Genomic DNA, 20983 nt, shown 5'->3' with positions numbered 1-20983 from the left:
ATCAATAGGAGACAGAGATGTTAAAGGTCAAATGCAAAGCTTCCAAATATGCTACATTTTTATAGAAATGTTGTTTTTAAGACTGCCTGTATTTTTTATTTAATTTAAATCGAGATAATACACCCGAAAAAAAGCTTTTTATTGATACAAAACTCGACCCAAAGCCGTCTGAATTTCTGACATGTCATTCCCAGCAGCCTCCGCGCGCGTGACGTCATTGTGGCCAAACAGTCTCTGGGCCAAATATCCCGACTCGGCAGTCTCGTGCGCTGTTCACATGTCAGCGGTGTTTTTCGCTCATGACTGGTGCAGAAAACTCTGAATTATATCCGCGAAATCACGCAAAACATGGGTTATTGTTGTGCTTTCGGATGTACGAACGGTGCGGGATCTGGGAGAATTTTTCATTCATTTCCCCAAGACAAAATCATCTGTCGAAACTGGATTATTTTAGTGAATCGTGTTGGCTGGCAGCTGACAAAATGGAGCAAGTTGTGCTCTGACCACTTCGCGTCTGATGCATACGATGTTGATCCTGCCATCGTCAAGTCTGTTGGTGGAGAAGCATTTAAAGTACATCGGAGGCTGAAACCCGGAGCCGTCCCCTCCATATTTGAGTACAAAAAACAACCGAAAGAACGAAAGAGCCGGGCAATGCAGAAACGCCAAAGAATTGAGGTAAACAAATTTTCATTTGATTTCAAAGCGCACGGAGCACAGAGCGGACAGCAGATAACGGAATTGCAGTTGTATTGCTTATAGATTATCAGAACATTTCAAAGGGGACACAGCCCCATTGGATATTAACCTATGGATTAACTACATCATCGTTTTTATCGTTTGAATGCCATTTTAGACCAGACAAAGAGGAAGGTAAGCCTAGCTCATGTTAGTACCTAGCGCCACTTGTTTTGATGTACGTTTTTGTTGATAACCTCGCGAGTTTGTATCTTTCAGTGTTGAGGTGGGCACCATTAGATTCTGTGTCTTTACGATCATAAACAATGTGTTGGATGTGGAGCTAGGATAAGTAATAAGGGAGCTAGGAGTGATTTTCGGTGCCGTAATAGGCTAGCATTTTTCGCTCGGGGCTAATTCAGAGGCTCACTGTTAGCATTGTGTTTTTTTTTTTTAAATAAATGAAAAAGATCAGTTAAATGACTTTTTTCCCGTTATATGGATATAAAATATTCATAGTTTATTAAATATTAAGGTTCCATAGACGTCGTTTCCTGCAAATGACGCAATTTTGGGTCCGTGGGGCTAAGAGGATAACAGTGTGTTTTTTTTTTCTTTTCACAACAGTTGTATTTGGATGGAATGAATACCTATAGTGATAATTCAAAGTAATAAAATGATTTTTACAGTGAAAAAGTTCAAATGGAACTGATGGTTCCCAAATTACCCAGAGGTCGCCTGAACTTTATTTTTCTAAACCTGTCTAAAAAGGTCACATTTCACTTGTTTTGCATCAATCTTGATACAGGGTACTTATTATGTTATAGTTTGGATTCCTAAAGCTTTTAGTCTATAGTCTACTCAGAATCAGACATGATAACGAAACTAAGTTGTACTATCGGCGGAAGCAGCTGTGAGCGATAAGCCAGGTGGAAATATGTTTGGCGACTCTGACGTCACGCGACGCCATCTTACGGAGACGAGCGGCTGAGAAATAAATCGTCGGACTTGGTGTTGGGGGTTGAACAAAATAAATATTGCGCATTGCCAGACGCATATTATCTCCGATTTTAATACTGCAATATCTTAGATAGTGTTGTAGCTATATGATTTCAATTTTATTGGCAATTATAAAAAAATCTTTGCATTTGATCTTTAAGTTATAAATCAAGGTTTTTTTTAATTATTATTATTTACAGCAGGGGTGGGGAACCTTTTTCCTCTCAAGGGCCATTTTCAACATGCTCCTAGGGCCATACAAATTATTGACCTCTGCTTAGAAATACTAAAATCACAGCCCATTCATTTGGCCTTTCTTTCATGCTGTGCAAAGAAAAAGCAACCTCTTAGTCCAGATATCGCACCATGACGAGCATGCATGCATGTGCACGGTTGTGGCATGACCACCAAAACAGAAATATATGGACACAAGATGTGTGCATATGTATTTAGTATACTATCCATGTGGACATCATTTAAGTGGGGGGGGGGGGGGGGACCTAACCTAATCTAGGGGGGTCCGGGGGCATGCTCCCCCGGGAAGATATTTTTTTTAAATGTTGAAGTTAAAAGCATCAATCTGGTGCACTTTGAGAGCAAAAGGAAGAGATCTATGGATACATCTCTCAACACCAATATGAAACAGAACAGTAAGCAGATTTCTTTTTCTTTATGGATATTTTACAAATCACTCCCCTTTTAAACTCTATTCTTGTTATTTTTAACAACTTTTTTTTTTACTGTCTTAAAGTATTTTATACCTGTTTTTCATTTAGTCTCTTATTTTTTTATAACTATAATGATCATATCAAGGTGTGCCTTAACCTCACTGAACAGAGGTTATTTGAGCCTCTCAGTCTGTAAGGAGAGAGCAATCTTCCACCTGGTTGTAGAAAAACCTCTTCATATTCGTTAGCATAGCTAGCTAACCAGATGCTAATAACAACAGATCGCCACGGGGCTTACAACTAAAGACACAGCCACGCAAACACTGCGGTGTGTACGGCTCCGTATGCAGGGGCGGCGTGTACTGTATGCTAGGGAAGGCTAACCCCTAGTTTCCACCGGGTCCGTCTGCGTCGCGTAACGGCTGCGCCGCGGTTTTGGTCCGGCCTCCTCCGGCGTCATACACTACCGGGCGCGTTGCAGAAGCATTTCAGAAGCGGAGCGTCTTGCCTGCCAGCTCGCAGTTTCAGTTGATTTGAGCATATTTCCTGGACAGGCTACTTTGTACAGACAAAGTTAATAATATTTGTAATATCCCAGTTATAAACGACATGAATCAAAGATGTGTTGCTGTATTTTAGTGGTAAAATCATCATAATTATTCTATATAATTTACACAGTGCCTGTAAACCGGAGGAGAACGCTGGCATTTCTCCTCCTACTTGAACGACTACGGAGGGATAGGGTCTGCAAAATGAGTTTGTGTGTATATATATATGCTATATGCTCTGAACGTTCCACTTCCTGCCTGCCCGACATTACCTTACGGCTGCGTCGCGTCGAAAAATAGACTTCAATCCTATTTCGAGTGGAGCCCAGCGGCGAGACGCTTCTGGGACGCTTCTGAGCCGTAACGCGGCGCGTCTGGTGGAATAGCACCCATTGACTAGAGGGGCCGCGATCCTTGCGGACGCCGCGGCCGTAACACACCACAGACGGACCCGGTGGAAACTAGGGGTAGCCTTCCGAAATATTTGTGTCACTGCATCCTGGTAAAATAAAAATATAATGTATAATGTTTGTGTCTTTGACATTAGCGCTGCTATGCAGCCACCTGTGCCCTGTACTACGAAGCCAGTTCAACATACCGTGGATATGTTTGAGTTATCTTAACTAACCCTAACAAACGAGATCTCGCTAGGTGGTCCTACGACGCTGGTTATCAACTCGGTAAATCAAGCCAGGGTTTCTCTCTCCAGCTGAGAGCGCGTTCACGTGAAAGGGGCGGGGTTAGCTACATTTGACCAATCACAAACAGGGACAAGTGTACTGACAGCGCAACATCATACTTCATTAATGAAAAGTAAACTAATATTAGACAAATATTAACTTTAAACATCCATGACTTAAACATATAATCCAGGATACAAGCCACATAGTTGCACCTGCAAGGACAATATAGAACAACTGGTTAAAAAATAACTACCAAGTGTTTGAAAGTGTACAACAGTTTTATGATACTGCCCCTTCTAAGACACGAGTGGATCTGACTTTATTACATTTGAGTTGAGTGTTTCGTCAACTTAATGTGTTGCTTAAAATAATACATCTGCATACAGTATATGTGACAATGTAAGTGTTGCACGGCCAGATACGGCTCGAGAAGCTGACTCAGATAAGGAAATATTGTGATATTATCTGATCGATGATCTGATTGATGATGTGATATCAGTGTGATATGAATGATAAGTGCGACACGTCGGCGTCTTCTCTGCATACGGCAGTTTAAACTGTATTTCCTTTATCCTGTAATATGACTTGATAGATTTAAACTCCGCACACTGAGCTCTGATTGGTCCGCAGGCGGTGCTTTCACTGAGTTTCGCTTTTCTAGACGCCGGAGGCGGGCAGCGTCAGGTAAAAAAAAGTTATTTAGCCTTCCCAAACCTGAGCCTCACGCGCCGCCTATGTCCTTATGGGTACTGCAATATTTGAAGTGCTGGAGCAGCGTTCTCTCCGTCAACAATACACCACGTGATGACACGTTACGCTCGTGTTGTGTTCAAGGAACCTGTCATTGGCCAGGAAAAACAGGCACTCTTGTTTAATTATTTTGCGGTCTAGATTTCTTTAAAAAATTTGAAGTGAGAAGTTGTCCGTCGAATTACACAAGTCACCCAAATCAGCATTAAAAAAGCGGGAGGTGCCGATAAGAGACTAATTTGCATGCATGATGTATAAAAGAAATGAAAAAGAGGATTTTGCCTAATAGGTGACCTTTAACATCTGGGTCCAATTCCTCACCTTTCCTATGAGTTCCCCGAGGTCCAGCTGTTCGAAGGGGATGTCCCACTCCTGCAGGTAGACGCTGGTCTGGCTGGCCTTGCGGCAGATGGGGCTCTTCCATTGGTTCCCCCGGGAGCTGGGCAGGTCGTCCAGCTCGTCACACTCTCCGTCCGATCCCATGTTCATCCTGATGTCCTCTTCATTGTCCTCCCCTTCATTCTCATCCTCTTCTTCCTCGTTATCCTCTTCCTCTTCAGGGTCTTCATCTTCGACTTCAATTTCCTCCTCTCCTTCCTGTGAGACAATGGTGATTAGGGCTGCGTAATGAATCGACTTTTTTTTCAAAATTGCAATATGGACGAGTGCAATATCGAAATCACAGCTAGCGCGATAATTAGGAGGCAAACAAAAACATTATTCTATATTAATTATTGCAGTATTTTACAGATGTATATTTTGCAAATTGTGTAATTTTCTTTTTTGTTTAACTTACATTTTTTGTTATACATGCTTCTTATTTTACATTAAGCTGTCTTAGGCTGTTTTCTGCTGTAACAGATGTACATTTCCTCGCTGCGGGACGAATAAAGGCATTCTGAGTCTGAGATCCTCAAAAAAGAAGCTCAATCCCTTTAATATCGAAAAAGTATATCTCAATTGCAATATCAGTACTCGTTTCTAAATATGAAACCACATTTTTTTTCAATCTAGGTATGTTATTAATATGGAAAGTATGAACTGATGTATTAATATCAGGGCTCTGCAACACAACTTGTAGAAATAAAATGGACCCTTCATCTCTCTTTGCATTAAACAGCTGATTTGAACATGTTCCTCTCTCAAGATATGGTGAAAAGACTATCAGACAATAAAACCAGAATTAAAGCGGTTGTTTTCTCAAATACATTTACAACTCGTCCAAAGGCATTGTATGTCAAATGCACCTTAGCTCCAGTTTTGGCAAATAGTTTCAGGCTTCTCCAACAATACATCATACGATACACTATATAATAGTGCTATAGACAAGATGGTGCGTGAATAAGCTAAATAGAATCAGATAAAATACTGAAAAAACACTGGAATAATAGATACAAATGAATATGTGGATTACAAAGATGATCAGTGTTGTGAACGTTACCTCTTCATCCTCATCTTCTACCAGCTCAGATCGTATGTCGTCCGCTGCTGGCTCTATCTCACTGCTGTGACAGAGAACTGATATTAAAGGGGGAATCCATACAAAAAGTAACGAATGATTGTGTTTTTGCAGAGTGAACTTTTAATGACCTGGAATAGGGGCTATATTATTATTTTTCTCATTGTCTGTGTCTATTAGCTTTCATCTGTGCTTGTGTTTCTGTTGTGTGTTTATTGGTTTGTATGAATGCACTTTTAAATGTGCATATGTGCTGTAATTTGTGTATGTGTTTGAACTGTGCTCATGTGTTTTTTTCCATAGGCTTATTTGCTTTTATATATGTTTCAGTCTTCATTGCTTAATCTGGCACATTTACATAATGGACTCAAGTGGTCATATTAATGTCCATTGTCTCTTTTAAATGAATAAATACAAAAATAATATTATTGTCTTACACAGTGTCTCGGAGGACATCAGGGTGCAAATGAGCAGGACTGGAGACATCTGTAAAGAGAAATAACCACGTTTAGGAGGAATTGAGGGGAAACAATGTTATCTTTTTTCATGTTTACTCCCTTTTCCTCAGAGAAAGATTCATGCTCCAAAACATACTGAATATCACTGTTCATGCAATATCCCCATTCCACCAGTAGATGGTGTCAAAAGGCTGTTAAGAGTCAACATGCAATGAAGATGGATACGGTGCTACAAGTTTAATAGAAAACATGCAGAATACAGAGAGAAGATCTACGGGGTAATGTGATCTGAAGAAGGAGAATCACAGTGCAGTGTGACACTTTAGGACCATCAACTCACCGGGGAAGATAAACTGCTGCCTGTGCTGAAAGTAACAGGCAGCTTTTGCACAGACAAAGAGAGGGAAGACCGACAAGCATGGCAGGGAGAGAGACCTTTGGTTAGAGAAGCTTTGGATTAACAGACTTTGTCAAATGAAGAGCATTCTTCAGTGTTTAAAGGAGACACTGAGTAAGAACAACATTTTAACTAACGGATATCATCAGGGAACTATCCCGTTGTATAAGGTGTTTTCTGAAATGTTTAAATAAATAACCCTTCTTGTTTCAATTTGCTGACATATTAAGAGTCAAAGGTTTTTACAGAAGAAATGTATAAGGAAATATTGTCAACAGCTATAAGAAAAGACATTTTTGTCATGTTTTCCTGAATTAAAACAAAGGAAAAATCTAACCATTATTGATAAAGGGGCGAGTGGAGCCTCGCAGTTTTTCATGTTGATATGTGAAGCTCATTAGCTAGCCAACATGTATCTAGCAAATATTTAGCAACATATTAGAAGTGAGGCTACTAGACTAACGTTAGGTCTACTGTAATAGCCTCACTTTTAATAGTTTGCAAAACATTAGCTAGCACTAGTGTTTTGCAGTTGCTAGCAGCTTATTGGGATTTTATGCTAGATAGACAGATAGCCTATAATAAATTAAGCATTATCGTTAGTTAAGCATGTCAGCCTGCAGCCCCACTTCTTGTCTCTCTCTCTAACTCATTGCAGATGACTGCACTAAAGAAAAGGGCACAGAGAGGAAACCAGTTGTAAGATGTTTAAAAGTGAATTAAACATAATATATGCTTAAATGCATTTCAACGAAGTTGTGTTGAGTTGTGTTGGAGTTTGTGTTATTCTACATTCTGACACCAAGATTTTCAGATTTTACTGCAAATGTATATCGGTTCCAAATATCGGTTATCGGTCTCCTTGATTACTAATAATCGGTATCGGTATCGGCCTTGAAAAAGCCATATCGGTCGATCCCTAATATATATATATATATGTTTTATGTAAGTGCTACTGAATCGAGGATACAGTATGTGGCTGAGGGTATGAGAAAAAAGTAATATTAAGAAAAACACTTTACAAATATATGTATTGTAAGAGACAGCTAAATATGAGCAACATTTTCAGAAATTGAATGTTTCTATGAAAGCTTTCTGAAATTGTATCTTCAAATGAGGCATTTCTTCATGCTAACTTTTGGTGATTATAGAATACTGTCAAGACGCCATTAGACAACATTTTGGAAATAAACACATTTGTTTTTAATGATGTTTTCTTTCGCCTAGTCTGAAAGATCATGGAAGCCAAATTACCCAGACCTACACAATTGACAAGTGCATTACAAAAAATATGTTTACTGTAATGTCTGACCTAACTGTAACACATGGAGAGAAAGGGAAAGAGGAGGATGTTAGTAGCCCATACTATTAAATACTGGGTGATCATCTGTATTATAAGGAAAAATGTAAGAGTACTATCCTAGCATGCGCATTTTAGGATGTGCATCTGGAATGTTGTTTGTCTATCTGAGTTCCTGCTTCTCAGCGTTAGTGAGGCTCACCTGGGAAGTTGAAGCGGCTGTCCCGGTGGTTCTTGGGCGAGGGGTTGGGTGGAGGAGTGGCGCTTGGGGGGTTGCTCTGCTGGAAGGGCGCTGGGGAGGAGGGGGTGGAGGAGGTGGTGGAGGACGGGTTGCTGCTGGAGTCCAGCTGGTTCAGCACCGGAGGATGGTCCTGGTGGGGACGCGGGGGGCACAAACGAGACGATCAGAGTTGATAGTTAGGATGACTTCTACAGCTGCTGAATCTTTGTTTTAAATTACGTTTAGATTGTTCAAACTTCAAAGAGTAGGTGCTGGATTGCATTGCTTGATGGCGTTCAGGGTGAAGAGACACATTTATATTCGCAAAAAAATTATTAGGTTGGCATGACGGATAACAGCTGTACAATATCATTTGAATGAACACCCTGTTCTTGTATAGTTTTGTATATATTGATATAGGAGTTTAGGAATATTTTGCTTACAGATTACACACACTTACACTGAACTTGCTCCTGTGGGTATTGTCCACAGTATCTGACCATTGCATGTATGTGTATGTGTAATGTGTGTATATGTAAAGCGCTTTGAGTCATTGAAAAAGCGCTATAATAAATGTAAGGAATTATTATTATTATTATTACTTAATCACTGATTCTGATAGTGAATTTCATTACCTCAGTTACCAATAATGTGTATTGCTAGAACAAAAAAATGTGTCTTTAAAATTATTTATTTATACTTAAAATGTAAAATGATGTTGTAATAAATTGTGTTGTGATCTTTGTACTTATTTAGTTTCTAGTATGGTATTATTATTACAGCCCCTGTAAATGACCTTTTTAAATTCCTACCTTGAGAATTGCATTTTCTTTGTTTTTAAATGTTCTGAAAATTATCTCTCATTATCTTTTATTTTCTAAATAATATTTGAGGTTTTTGACCAAAAACGTTAACATTGGATGACTCACAAGAGGGCTAATTTCTTTACAAAGCTATTCCCTGTGCCGTCCCGCTTTCACTACATTTGTTTTCTCTTTGTCTGTATAATGTTGTTGCATTGCGACTAGTTCTTGACCGTGTAACCATGTATCATAAAGAGGGCTTCACTAATCTTTACAATGTAATGAAGGGTAGATGGTGAAAGGTCCATGGTAAAATAACTAGAATTATAATTTTCTCTACACATGTAGAGTTGTCATAAGGCGAGGTCATCCAGGAAACAGAATGTGGATTCTGTCAAATGTGGTGTGAATTTACATATATTCAAATGTTCAAGCGCCAGAGATAGAACTAGTGTGCGATTTTATTGGAGTCCTGCGCTATGGCTTCATGAATTTACATAAGGTATCCTAGAGCTGGATGTAAACAAATATTTTCCAATACAGATTTAGAGCTAAACATATGTACGGCATTTAACTACTTTGGGGTCAGTTCTTTACATTAATATGTTGAAAATGCACCAAGTAAAAGGGGTTCTTTGTACAATTTACAGCATTATTTATCTGAGATTAGTAGAGAACTCCTAAACCTCCCAAAACATTTATTTTACCTTTTTTGTGATGGCCTTTGGTAAAGTGCCAAACTGTGGTGCCTCTGGCGGCCGGTCCACAGGGTTGTTTATATCAGACGGAACCGACTCGGTCCTCCGAATTTTGGCGACTAGAGGACAAATTTAGATGAAATTACACAATGTACTTGGCGTGCACAACACATTTCCTCCATCAACTTTTAATGGATAAACTTACTTGGTAGAAAGGAGATTCTGCAGGAAGGGGCTTCCTTGGTGCATTTGTTGTGGCACTTTAACCTGAAAGGAAAGTTCACAGAATGTCAAAACATGGCACCTAAAACCACTCATTCAATCCAGCTCCATGCACTCATGGCTAATGATTGAGTTCTGGATCATATGACTCCTATATTGGCAGCTCTGTACTGAGTCCCAGTAAAATCCAGGATATCATTTAAAATTCTCCTCCTAGCTTACAACGCCGTTAAAGGTTTGTGTTTAGGAGGCAGACGTCCTCTCCACATTTAATAGCAGGCCTAAGACTTCCTTTAAAAAAAACAAAACTCAGGCTTGCCTTGAACATCCTCCTAGAACTTTTATATGTTTTACTATTTTTTATTTGGGCTACGTAAATACAATCTGATTTGACCTGCATTCCCTTATTCTTTATGCTTCTGTCTCAATAAAAAACATTTAATATTTGAGTTGAATAGAAAGCCCCTAACTCACCGACAGTGTTTGCACTTCACCCCAAACATCATGTTCTTCTGGCAGACCTGACATGTTTGGGACAGCCAGGACTTTGTTGAAAACCTACAGAAAACACAAGAAACGCTGTTAAATCTTGCCACTTATTTGATATTTGATCAACAACCCAGTTTGCTTCATGGTGATATAAGGTTGAGGAGAAGACATTGAGTGTCAGAGAAAGATCTACCTGTGTGTGACTGAGAGGCCGATGTCCCTCCTCACTGCTTGTGGGGAGTTGCGATGCCCTGCTACGTTATCTAGCCGGGGGAAAAGAGATGGGGAAAAGGGGAGAAAGATTGAAGGGGAGTATAAGCTTGAGAAGAGAAATACTGGTCATAACCCCGGTGGTTAATCACATTAAAAAACTGTGCACTTAAATATTAAAACTATTGTTAAGTGCTCATTGGAACGCAGTTCAAACACATTTATGAAGCGTTTATTTCACATAGAAATGATTGAGATCGAGCTCAAACACACACACTTCCACATGAAAGCATATTTTTGCCAACCAATTAAACATACTATGCTTATTTAGTCCCTGTTATTATTGTAAACCATAATGGATAAACACAGATTATTTTTGATGCCTTAAACAAGGGTTATTAATATAGAAAACTAAAATAGATACAGGCAGAAAAATATAAAATACTAACCTTATCCATTGAGAAAAACAAAAAATATATTGCCCGATTAGAAATAAAATCAAAAGTCAGTCAAAGTCAACTTTAATGTCAATCTTACTCAGTTTGTGTTTACAAACAGAGAGATCGAAATGACGTTTCACAACAATGAACGTATATTTCATTCAGTTTAAGTTGCAATAGATCACTACAGGAAAAATGAGACGGCGTGAATTTCTGTCAACTATCGTGAGATGAGGATCTACAAAAATTAGAAGAATAATCCAATCCAAATAAAAGTCAACAAGTCGAGACTAACTTGCAGCAATCATACACATATTTAAAAAAAGATGCATGCTCCCGACTCACTTTTATGGCTGCTGTGCTCCTCCATCAGGGTGGGGGTGCCGGGCAGGGTGTAAGAGGCTGTGGTGGCAGAGGGGGTGACTCCCGGGGTGCGTGAAGACATGACAGGGTAACGGGAGGGCGAGTCCTCACATCCATTCCCATTAACTTGCATATTCAGTAACAACTTATTCTTCTTTATACATCTGAAGAGAGGGAAAGCAAAAACAGGTCCGGTTTAACGTTTACAATACCCCAGGTCTGCAGCCTCAACACACAGGCCCAATTCCAAACTGACCCCCTATTTTTGTATATTTACAGGGTTTGTTGCAAAAACAAGTAGCTAATAAACATCAGGTATAAGATCATTTACAAAAAAAGAAAAAAACACTTGAGATTGTTGGAGTCTAATTACTATTTATTGTCCGAGAGATGCCGAATCCAAACCATGGTAATGAACGCTTCCTGTTTCTGCCGGAGAGAGGGGAGTTGGTCCCAAAGCTTTCTGCAGTGTTTACAACCTCCAGAAGGAGGAGCCTCCTTCAGCTGTGAGGGTGATTACAGACGGCGTTTAACCCGTCACGGAGTGGGAGGGAGTAGGTGTTGGTTTGGAATTGGTCCACAGACTGTTTAGGGTTAGGGTTATGTAAGGGCTATGGAGGCATGTTGAGTTCCTAAATAACTTTGGCCCGGGACGGACAGGGTGACAAGCTTAACACCCGGACGGAAGGCACAAGCAAGCATTTATTTGCATGTGACTGTGAGTTAACTATAACAATCTCTATTGTACCCATGTCTGTAATGAATTGGTATCATAAATGCAAAGTTCCATGTTCTCCACAAATATATATATTTTTATTTAAAAAGTATTCCATGGTGTTTTCTGATGGATGAAAACTAATGTTTGTTGTGACTTCTTTCTGCGGACTTATATGACTCTACATAGTCCCTTGATCCTCCTTAGCACAGCCTGTTCTTCTTAGCAGCGGTTAGCTAGCGAAATGAATAGCAGACCTCTTGAATTGCATTTTAAAGAGCTGTGTAAAAACATAGTTAAATTGCACTATACTGTATAAAGTATGATTGTATTGCATTATATGGACTTATTAAAAGGTTATTTTGAATCCCACTTTTCCTGTTTAAGCATTTTTAAGACTTTCAAATTATTTTTTAATTAATAAATGTTATTAATGATTTAAGATGTATTAAAACCAATGGGAGGAGGGAAGCCTGATATAACAGATTATAAACACAATATAAGTATGTTTAGAATGCGTTATGGACATGTTGGTAATAGAAAGTGATAATATATCTAAATAGTCAATTTGTCTAATTATATAATGAGTTCTGTTCAGATGGTAAAATACCAAGCAGTGTACAAAACCAGGAAAAGTAGTGGGATTGTCTCTGTGTGTTAGATGCATTGGATCCATGCCAGCCATATTTATTTCAGCCTTTGCCTTTTTTCTTTCCCACCAAAGCTTTCCATAAACAGACAGGATATTATGGATAAACATGTGGCTTGTTTGTGTATGTGCATCTAATCACAATATAAAGAGCGAGATAGATTTTGTGTGTTTTGCCACCTCTGAGCATTAGTCCCGGGAAAGACTTCCTGTTTTGACATGAGTCTTAATCTCTGGGAATCTGTGCAGGGATTAGCTCCTCTCATCTAGCCGGAGCAAAGGAGCAACAGGCAGGAAGTGGAAGCATGGAAAAGAGGGAGATAGAGAGGGAGGGAGTGGGAGTGTTTCTCAGGAAGATTCTGCGTCTGTGCAGACAACAGTGTAAGGCCGAGGTGTGAAAAAGACGGAGGCTTTCAGACTGCTGCGTTCATGATAAAACATTATTTTACTAACTGCAATTTTTTTTTGCATTTTTTTAAAAAGGGGAACTATTAGGTTTTTGGGGGTTTTCCCTTTTCTATAGTGTGTTCTATAGGTTTTTGTGCATGTAAATGGACTGCAAAGGCTAAAATCCAAAAGTTCCTCCAGAGTGAGTTTCTCTCCCACACACTTCTTCCCCCCTCTCGTCCGCGATCACGACACCATCTGCGATCGATTTACTTGTGGACAATAATCCCTCGCTCTACGCCTCCTGTACCCAGTCCCGGACTGGGGGGTTTCCCGATGGCCTGGCCTGTTAAGTGGCCTGCCTCACACAGGGTGACTGGATGTCTACATGATGTGGCCTGCCGACATGGCCACTGTCATACAGATCATAAATCAAAGCCCTTGATTGGTCTCTGTGTGTCATTCAAGCTCGGGATAACCTCAGCTCAGGTGAGGTAAAGGACACCCTGAGTGTTTAGATAGTTAACTTAGTCTAAGTTCTCAGTGGGTCTCAAACGGTGTGGTCACCATTTATGTAAACACATATTTCCATTTGAGGGGGTAGTGATTAGTAAAATATACATGAATACAAAATAAAAAAGTTAAGTAGGTGAAAAAAGGTAAGATACACTTTTAAACTTGTTGAGAGCTAAAACTAGTCTTTGCTGCTGCCTCAAAGAGGAGCAGGGGGGAGAGGGGGGGAGACAGGAGAGGCTGATTCAGGAGCCCAGACACACTCACAACTATAAATGAACCAAAAATAAATAAATAAACAAGTTTCAGTGTTTTTTCATATTGGAAATGGGATGTTATTGGTTATGGCCATGATTTTATGATTATTGAAATGTATACAGTGCTGTTTAATATAGGTGTTTCCATAGATCTAGTCTCTTTATTTTCCCCTCAAAGTGCACCAGATTGATGCATTTAACTCCAAAATTAAAAAACAAATCTTACTGGGGGAGCATGCCCCCAGACCCCCCTAGAGGATTTGAGGTCCACTCCCACTTAAAATCACATTGATAGGTTCCTAAATACATTTACCATTTTTTTTAAATGGTAACCCATGTCCATATGTTTATTTGTGGGTAGTAGATTTAAACTATAGGGCTATCACTATGGGCCCTGCCTGTACCTGTTCGCTCTGCCATCGCGTGAAGGGTCTGCTAACAAGCGACCAACAGAAAGGTTAATGTTAATGTCGTTGCACGTCACCTCAACCACCCCCCCCCCCAAGTATATTTCAGATCTGTGGGAAACACTGCAGTTACCTCTAATCATTAACCAGGGCTGCCAACATTTGAGTTCAGCTTGGAGTGAGATTTTGTTTTTGGTGAACCGAAAAAAGAAACGTTCATGTGTACAGTGTTACAAATGTATTGAACATGTACAAACTAGGGTTTCCCATTAATGTACCGGGCGCTACAGTGGAATACTTACATACACAGTGTACCCGCGACTCTTACAATGAAGGCTCGATAATCAGCTCACAGCATATAAAATGGCATATAGCTGTAAGCAGAGGTAAAGTGCTATTTTATAAGTGTGTGGGGGGGGTCCTCACCTCCTCTAGGGGGGTCCGGATTAAATGCATCAACCTGGTGCACTTTGAGAGCAACATGAATTTAAGGATACCTCTCTCAACACCCATATGACACAGAACTGTAAACAGATTTTCTTTTTGGATATTTTACAAATCACTCCCCTTTTAAACTCTATTCTTGTTTTACTGTCATATAGTATTTCATAACTGTTTTTCATTTATTCTCATAAATGGTGACCAAAACGTTTGAGACCCACTGAGATAACTAGACTAAACTATCTAAACAGAGAGTCCCTTACCTCACTGAGCTGTAGTTCTCTCTCTCAGTCTGACAGGAGAGGGCTCTCCCTCTCCTTGTTTGAGAAACAGCTTCTAATATCCGTTAGCGCAGCTAGCTAACCAGATGCTAACAACAACAATGCAAATAGTGAGTTTGGTAGAAATATACTGTATAATAGTAAAGTTATTTAAGATGATGCCTTATTTACATTATAAATATTCCCCAAAATTATTCAAAAGCATATTCTTCCAAACTCCTTGCTGTAGTATGACACACAGGAGACTATTGATGTGTGTGGTGAGTTTGGTAGTAATAAGCTGTATAATAGTGATTGAATATGATTGTATTCTCTTTTTTGGGAGTTGCACTTTGCAGACGGTCCCTGAGCACTCGTTTCTTCTCCGGCTGCAGATAGAAACCAATGTGTAATGTGTCCAGCTCGAAGGACGGCGCGTATTGGCTTTTTTTGATCAAAATGTAATTGTAGTTCGTTGTCAACCTTACCACGGTACTTAGGAGACGTCATCTGTGTCTGAACAACGTTTTGTTCATGAGTTATTGATCCGTGAAATCAGATTCTCCCAATATCGTTCCAACTTTACTGAACTAAGCCAGAAGACCGTCTCATTTCGTAGACTGCTCGGTTTGCTGTTCCTTCACTTTATTTTTATACATTTATTTTGGACGAAAACTTAGCGTGAGGAAAGGCAAGTGTGGCGTGAGTGCGTGAGATATGGGTTCATTGCGTGACTCTCACGCTCAACGCGTGATTGTTGGCAGCCCTGCATTAACCCATGTTTGTATAATTGAGTTAACTCTGTGTGGTGCTGCTAGCATACATAACACCTGACGTGGAAAAGTTACTCGTGGTTGGGGCTACAGAGCTGCTAGAAAGACGGTGGAACCCGGTGCATTCCTCCGTCTGAATGTGGAGCACTTTTGCTAAATGTTTAGACAAATTGCTCGTGTTATCGCCCTGACATGCTAAACTCTTATTGCACTTTTGGCAACGAGCATTGTCCACATCGAGACGGGTAAAGTTTAACCTCACCTCGGAGCGCGTTCTCTCCGCCATCTCCGCCGTGTGTGTGTGCTCCGCTGCATGTAGCAGCTGCATGTGTGTAAACTGCCCCGCCCCCTCGCTCACAGACGGGGGAGAGAGATCTCTCGGCTGGATTGGAAAGATCGAAAATACTAAAAATAACCATAGACACATTTTGCAGTCTTTTTGCATATTAGAAACGGAGTTGGCGACAATAAAACTGCAATATAATGTTTGTGTAGCATAATACATATGCCATATTTTTTAAATGTCTCCCGTACCGATAAAAAAGACTGATAACGTTGGAGCTTAACGGTACCACGGTCTTTAATAATTCAGCCCCGGGGCCCGTTTGATACCGGGGCTCGGTACCCATCCCTACCCCCCACTGCCTCAAACGCCTCTATTGTAGTCCTGTGTTTCCTTCCGCGACATAGTGACATCACTCAAGCTTCTATTGGTTAGTGCTCCAATACATTGTACGTGATAGGCTAAGGGGCAGGACATCTCTGAGCGATTGACCAATCACAAGGGGCCGGCCAGCTTACCAATCAGAGCAGACTGGGCTCTGGTTTCAGACAGAGGGTGAAAAGAGGTTCAAAAAGCTCTTTATTTCTCTCATACTGACTGTGCGGTATGAGAAAAATAAAGAGCTTTTTGAATAAAGCGTCACAGTGGAGGCAGAAAATACTAATATCAACCTGAAAATGAGCATTATAGGGCCCCTTTAAGAATGCAACAATATTGTTGTAAAATAAATAACGTTTAAAAAAACTCTTTAATGTCTAGTTCAAACATCTTTATGAGCACCTACTTGTTGGTGGGGGGGTCCTCGATGCGGTTGCCCAGCTGGGACTCGTGGCTCTTGCTGCGCGTCAGGGTGATGTTGGGGAGCAGGTGCTGAACTTTGCGGGACGGAGGCGGAGGCGTGCAGGGGGGCTTCAGTCGGTGTCGCCTCTTGGAGGGCGGAGTTATGGGCGGGGTGGATGTGCGCCCGTGGAGACGGGCGGTGTGGGATAAGGCCATGGGGAACGGGTCTGTCAGAGGGCTCTCAGTATGGCCGTAGGAGGCCAGCCCATCAGGCGTGGGCACCGCCGACACAGAGCCCGAGCGGTGGTGAGGGAACACGGCGCAGGGGGTGGATGGGGTGGAGTGGACGGCTGATGGGCGGGCGAGAGGCGAAGGACTGTGAGGGCGGAGCGGGGTCCCCAGCCCGGTCAGCTGCTCCGCGGTCAGGAGAGGGCCACTGTCCCTCCTGAAGGGCTCCGACATCCAGGGTACGTCATCTTCCCTCAGCTCACCTCCTGCACAGAAGGAAGATTCCGTATGAAAAACAAGAAAACAACGTGATCCATGCTGAATATAAAAGGCTCCTGTGGAGAATACCCATACCTGATTCCGAGGCACTCTTCAGACAGGAGAGGGCAGCACTGAGCCGGGCACATTCCTCTGAGCTGGACCCCAGCCTTCGCATGGTTTCCCTCACCTGAGCACCTGACATCTGCAGCAAGGTATCCAGGGAAGACTTTGCTTCCACTGCCTGCAGACAATCAAAAAGAAGGGGTGAGAGGTCAGTATAAGAACAAGCAAAAAGAGAAAATATATATATAATTCATAATTGGATAGCTCCAAAATAGGAAAAAAAAAACAACAACAACAATAATGGGTAATCAGAAACAAGGTTTAAATAATCATCAGGCTAATGGTGGTCCTTTGCTAAATCTTAATAGACAAGGTGTATTTTAGCTTTCTCCTGTAGGGTTTTCTTTAATGACCATACACACTGGGTTAATGGAATATTTAATCTATTAATTGTTTGTTCTATAAAAAAAGTCAGAAAATAGTTAAAATGCCCCTCAGAGTCTCCAATGGGATGTCTGTATGATAACTGTTTTGTAAACCCAAAGAAACCCAAGATAAAGATAAAAGCAGGAAGTTTCCATAATTATGAAATATAATTTCCAGCCATTTTTTCATAGAAAATTACTTTTTGCAAATAATTGATTCTCAAGATTGTTGGCATTATGTTTCTGTCCATCGGCCATAAAACTGATGTCATTTTTGTATGGTTTTAAACCTGTGTTATACAAGTGAAAACAATACCAAGCTTGAACTAGGATTCAATTAAATGTCTATATGGGCTGGGCAATATAAAGAAAATCACATTTCATCGTTTTTTTTGTAATCCAAATACTTCAATATTAGGATAATATTGTAGGGTTGACCATTGGTGCCTCCACAAAATATTGACAAAATGAGAATTTTTATAAATAGTCATCATGACTGTGGATAAACATTTGGAGAAGTTCTTAAATCAGATCACTTTTCTGTAATGCTGCCTTCAAAACCATAAAAGACATGTTACAATATCAAAAATCTAAGCAGATTTCTAGTATATAATATCTATATTATACCCAGCTAGAGTGTCAATGTATTACTTTGTATTCTTTCCTTTTTATTCACATCACTCATGATTTGGTACACATCTAAACAATGGTGCTGTCTAAGATATGAGTGATCACTGAACAGAAGGAGGCTTGACAGCAGCCAACAGGAAGACAACAGACATCACAACATTCTGAAAGTAGAGGATAACATTAGAAAGCCAAGATCAAGTGGGAGTAGCACTGGTAGGCTACAAATTAAAAGTATAACACTCAGGCAAGACACTAATACTTGTTTGCTTAGAATAAACTTAGAAGACTAAGCACCAACAACCACTCGTAATTTATACTCAACGTTTAAATGTGAATCAGCTATTTTATCAAAAAATGAAGAGATGGTAAAACACTCCTTAAAATCAAACATTAACTACTACTATTGGCTACAAACACAAATAACACAGTGGTCATGTATTTGGATGTATCTGTTAGATGTGCAATGACAACAATAATTCATCAAGTTACAATGTATTTGGTAAAAACAAACAAAGTCTAAAGAAGTGTATTGCAAAAAGCAGATAAAAGTCAATTAAGGAAGTGTAGGTCAAAGGCCGCTAGCAACACCACAAACTGTTTGTGTATGAAACAAGGAAATATGAGATAGTCCAGTGCGCTGAGGATGTTTTTCTGACATGGGAAGTACGCAATTGCTTATCAGTCAGGTTAAACCCTTTGATCGGAGAGGGCAACCAATGATCCCAAAACTAGGGCAGCCTCCCACACTCATGTGTACACTGTAAGCAAGAGAAAGCACACACGCATATAGACACACAAACACACGAGGGTGAGTGATGTGATATTCCAAAGAGGCTGTGGGCCCTGCCTCCCCTCCCACCTACTCACTCATAATAACATTACAATAATAGCACCACGAACAGCATGGCTTTTCCAGCATACATGATTGCTGTGCTGCGCTGTCATGACACAGTATTATTGGTCAGAACTGTTATGCATGTGTACCATAGATAGAATAAAAGTAGTGGATGTGGAATCTCAACAACACCCATAGATTTGTGAACAATGACTTGTCTGGAGGAGACTATTGTGAGAGTATTTTCTTGTATTGCAAACTGAGGGTTACCATCTACCAGTGGCAAACCGTCAGGGCCTTCAAGGTATTCAGAGAATACCCTGGAACACTCAGATAAAACAAACAAAAAATCGATTTAATTATATAAATACAATGTAATAAAATGTATATAAAATGAATAAATGAGAATCGTATCTCTGTTGTTGATCTGTAATATTACAGTGTTGCGTTGATTTGTTTGTCCTTCTCGGACCATGCACTACGCATTTCAGTGGTTTTGTGTTAGAAAAGAAAGCAACCAATCAGATCTTGTTTCTGGGTCTCTGGGTAGAATATCCTTCAAACTAAGGTATTCTACATCCTTGATCGAATGGGGGGGGGGGGGGGGGGGGGGGGGGCGCAACAGCAGTAATTAGAGTTTCAAAGTCTCAAAATGCTACAACTACTGTCACAAACTGGATGAATGTGAAGTATTGTGTTAAAGGAGGATGAAAGCGTAATCAAGGAGCACTATTGGAGTGACTTTGATGGTTATTGGACTCAGGATTAATTCATTTGGATTCCCGCTGTATAAAGAAATGAAAGGACGGCGCAAGTGGAAACAATTCAAAAAGGGATTAAACTGTTTAAAACACATGGTCAAAGTAAACTGGATTTTGCCGATGTGTTTATGTGGATTCAAAAGTCGTAAATAATTTACAAAATGGAGGAGACCGATCTGATCGGAGCAACTGTGACAAATAATCCAACTGAAACCGGCATGGACAATGACTATGTTTTAAAAATGCGCTTATCCAGACAAACCCGGTTTGGACACTTAACGCGCGGAAGAAACATTTATATTAAAGAAAGAATTATACATTTCTGTCTTTTTATGCCTATAATAGCTACTAACTTGAATTTGTATTCAAATTAATTAATCAATTATTTTTTATATTTGATTGTAATGTAGAGACAAGACTTTTAGTGACAATCATGTATTGCGTTACAATTATATGTAAAAGACAAAATTAATAGAATCAAACCCTTTTTTTTTGTTGCGTTTTAGTAGAGTATCAAAAGAAATGCCTTTAAAATAGGATGCAAGCAACACTAGTTTCTTAACCTGAATTGATAATAGACTATAATCAATTTAAACAGAACAGATCTTAATGTTTGCATTCTTATACCATTTTGTACAATAATTATAATGAATAAGTTCAAACAAACTAAAACTTACAGCTGATTAATAACGGTATCTAACTTGAGTTTGTATTATATTTATATCAAAAACCTGTTGAAATTCTACTGTTATTTTTACTGTCCCCCAAAAGCGCGTCGGCAGCCTCCAGGAATGCTTCTTTCACAACTTCGCCGTCTTTGAAAGACTTCATGTGTTTCGCAAGAACGTGACTGACACGATAAGATGCTATGGTAGCAGCCTTGCTCTTGTTGTTGGGCCTGGTGGAAATGGACTGCTGTGCATTTAGCTG

At 40.0% G+C, this 20983-nt stretch overlaps 1 protein-coding gene across 3 annotated transcripts in view; it reads right to left on the bottom strand.

Moving 5' to 3' along the window:
- The window catches only part of LOC117552967 (kinase suppressor of Ras 1-like), a 45434-nt gene that overhangs the window by 7929 nt on the left and 16522 nt on the right, over window positions 1–20983 (bottom strand). For 2 of the 3 annotated variants that reach the window (XM_034226697.1, XM_034226696.1), the window contains exons 3-14: window positions 17433–17580; window positions 16855–17344; window positions 11368–11549; window positions 10566–10635; window positions 10358–10441; window positions 9867–9928; window positions 9671–9780; window positions 8143–8311; window positions 6584–6625; window positions 6223–6271; window positions 5768–5831; window positions 4648–4923 (exon numbers count right to left, since the gene is read on the bottom strand). In XM_034226697.1, coding sequence (XP_034082588.1) covers window positions 4648–4923; window positions 5768–5831; window positions 6223–6271; window positions 6584–6625; window positions 8143–8311; window positions 9671–9780; window positions 9867–9928; window positions 10358–10441; window positions 10566–10635; window positions 11368–11549; window positions 16855–17344; window positions 17433–17580 — 1746 coding nt within the window. The remainder of the gene's footprint in view (window positions 1–4647; window positions 4924–5767; window positions 5832–6222; window positions 6272–6583; window positions 6626–8142; window positions 8312–9670; window positions 9781–9866; window positions 9929–10357; window positions 10442–10565; window positions 10636–11367; window positions 11550–16854; window positions 17345–17432; window positions 17581–20983) is intronic. The other variant, XM_034226698.1, reaches the window with a different exon arrangement.

Source organism: Gymnodraco acuticeps, unplaced genomic scaffold (assembly GCF_902827175.1).
Source record: "Gymnodraco acuticeps unplaced genomic scaffold, fGymAcu1.1, whole genome shotgun sequence".
Taxonomy (NCBI): Eukaryota; Metazoa; Chordata; class Actinopteri; order Perciformes; family Bathydraconidae; genus Gymnodraco; species Gymnodraco acuticeps.
The sequence above is the reverse complement of the archived record's forward strand: the minus strand, read 5'-3'. Positions and strand labels throughout refer to the sequence as shown.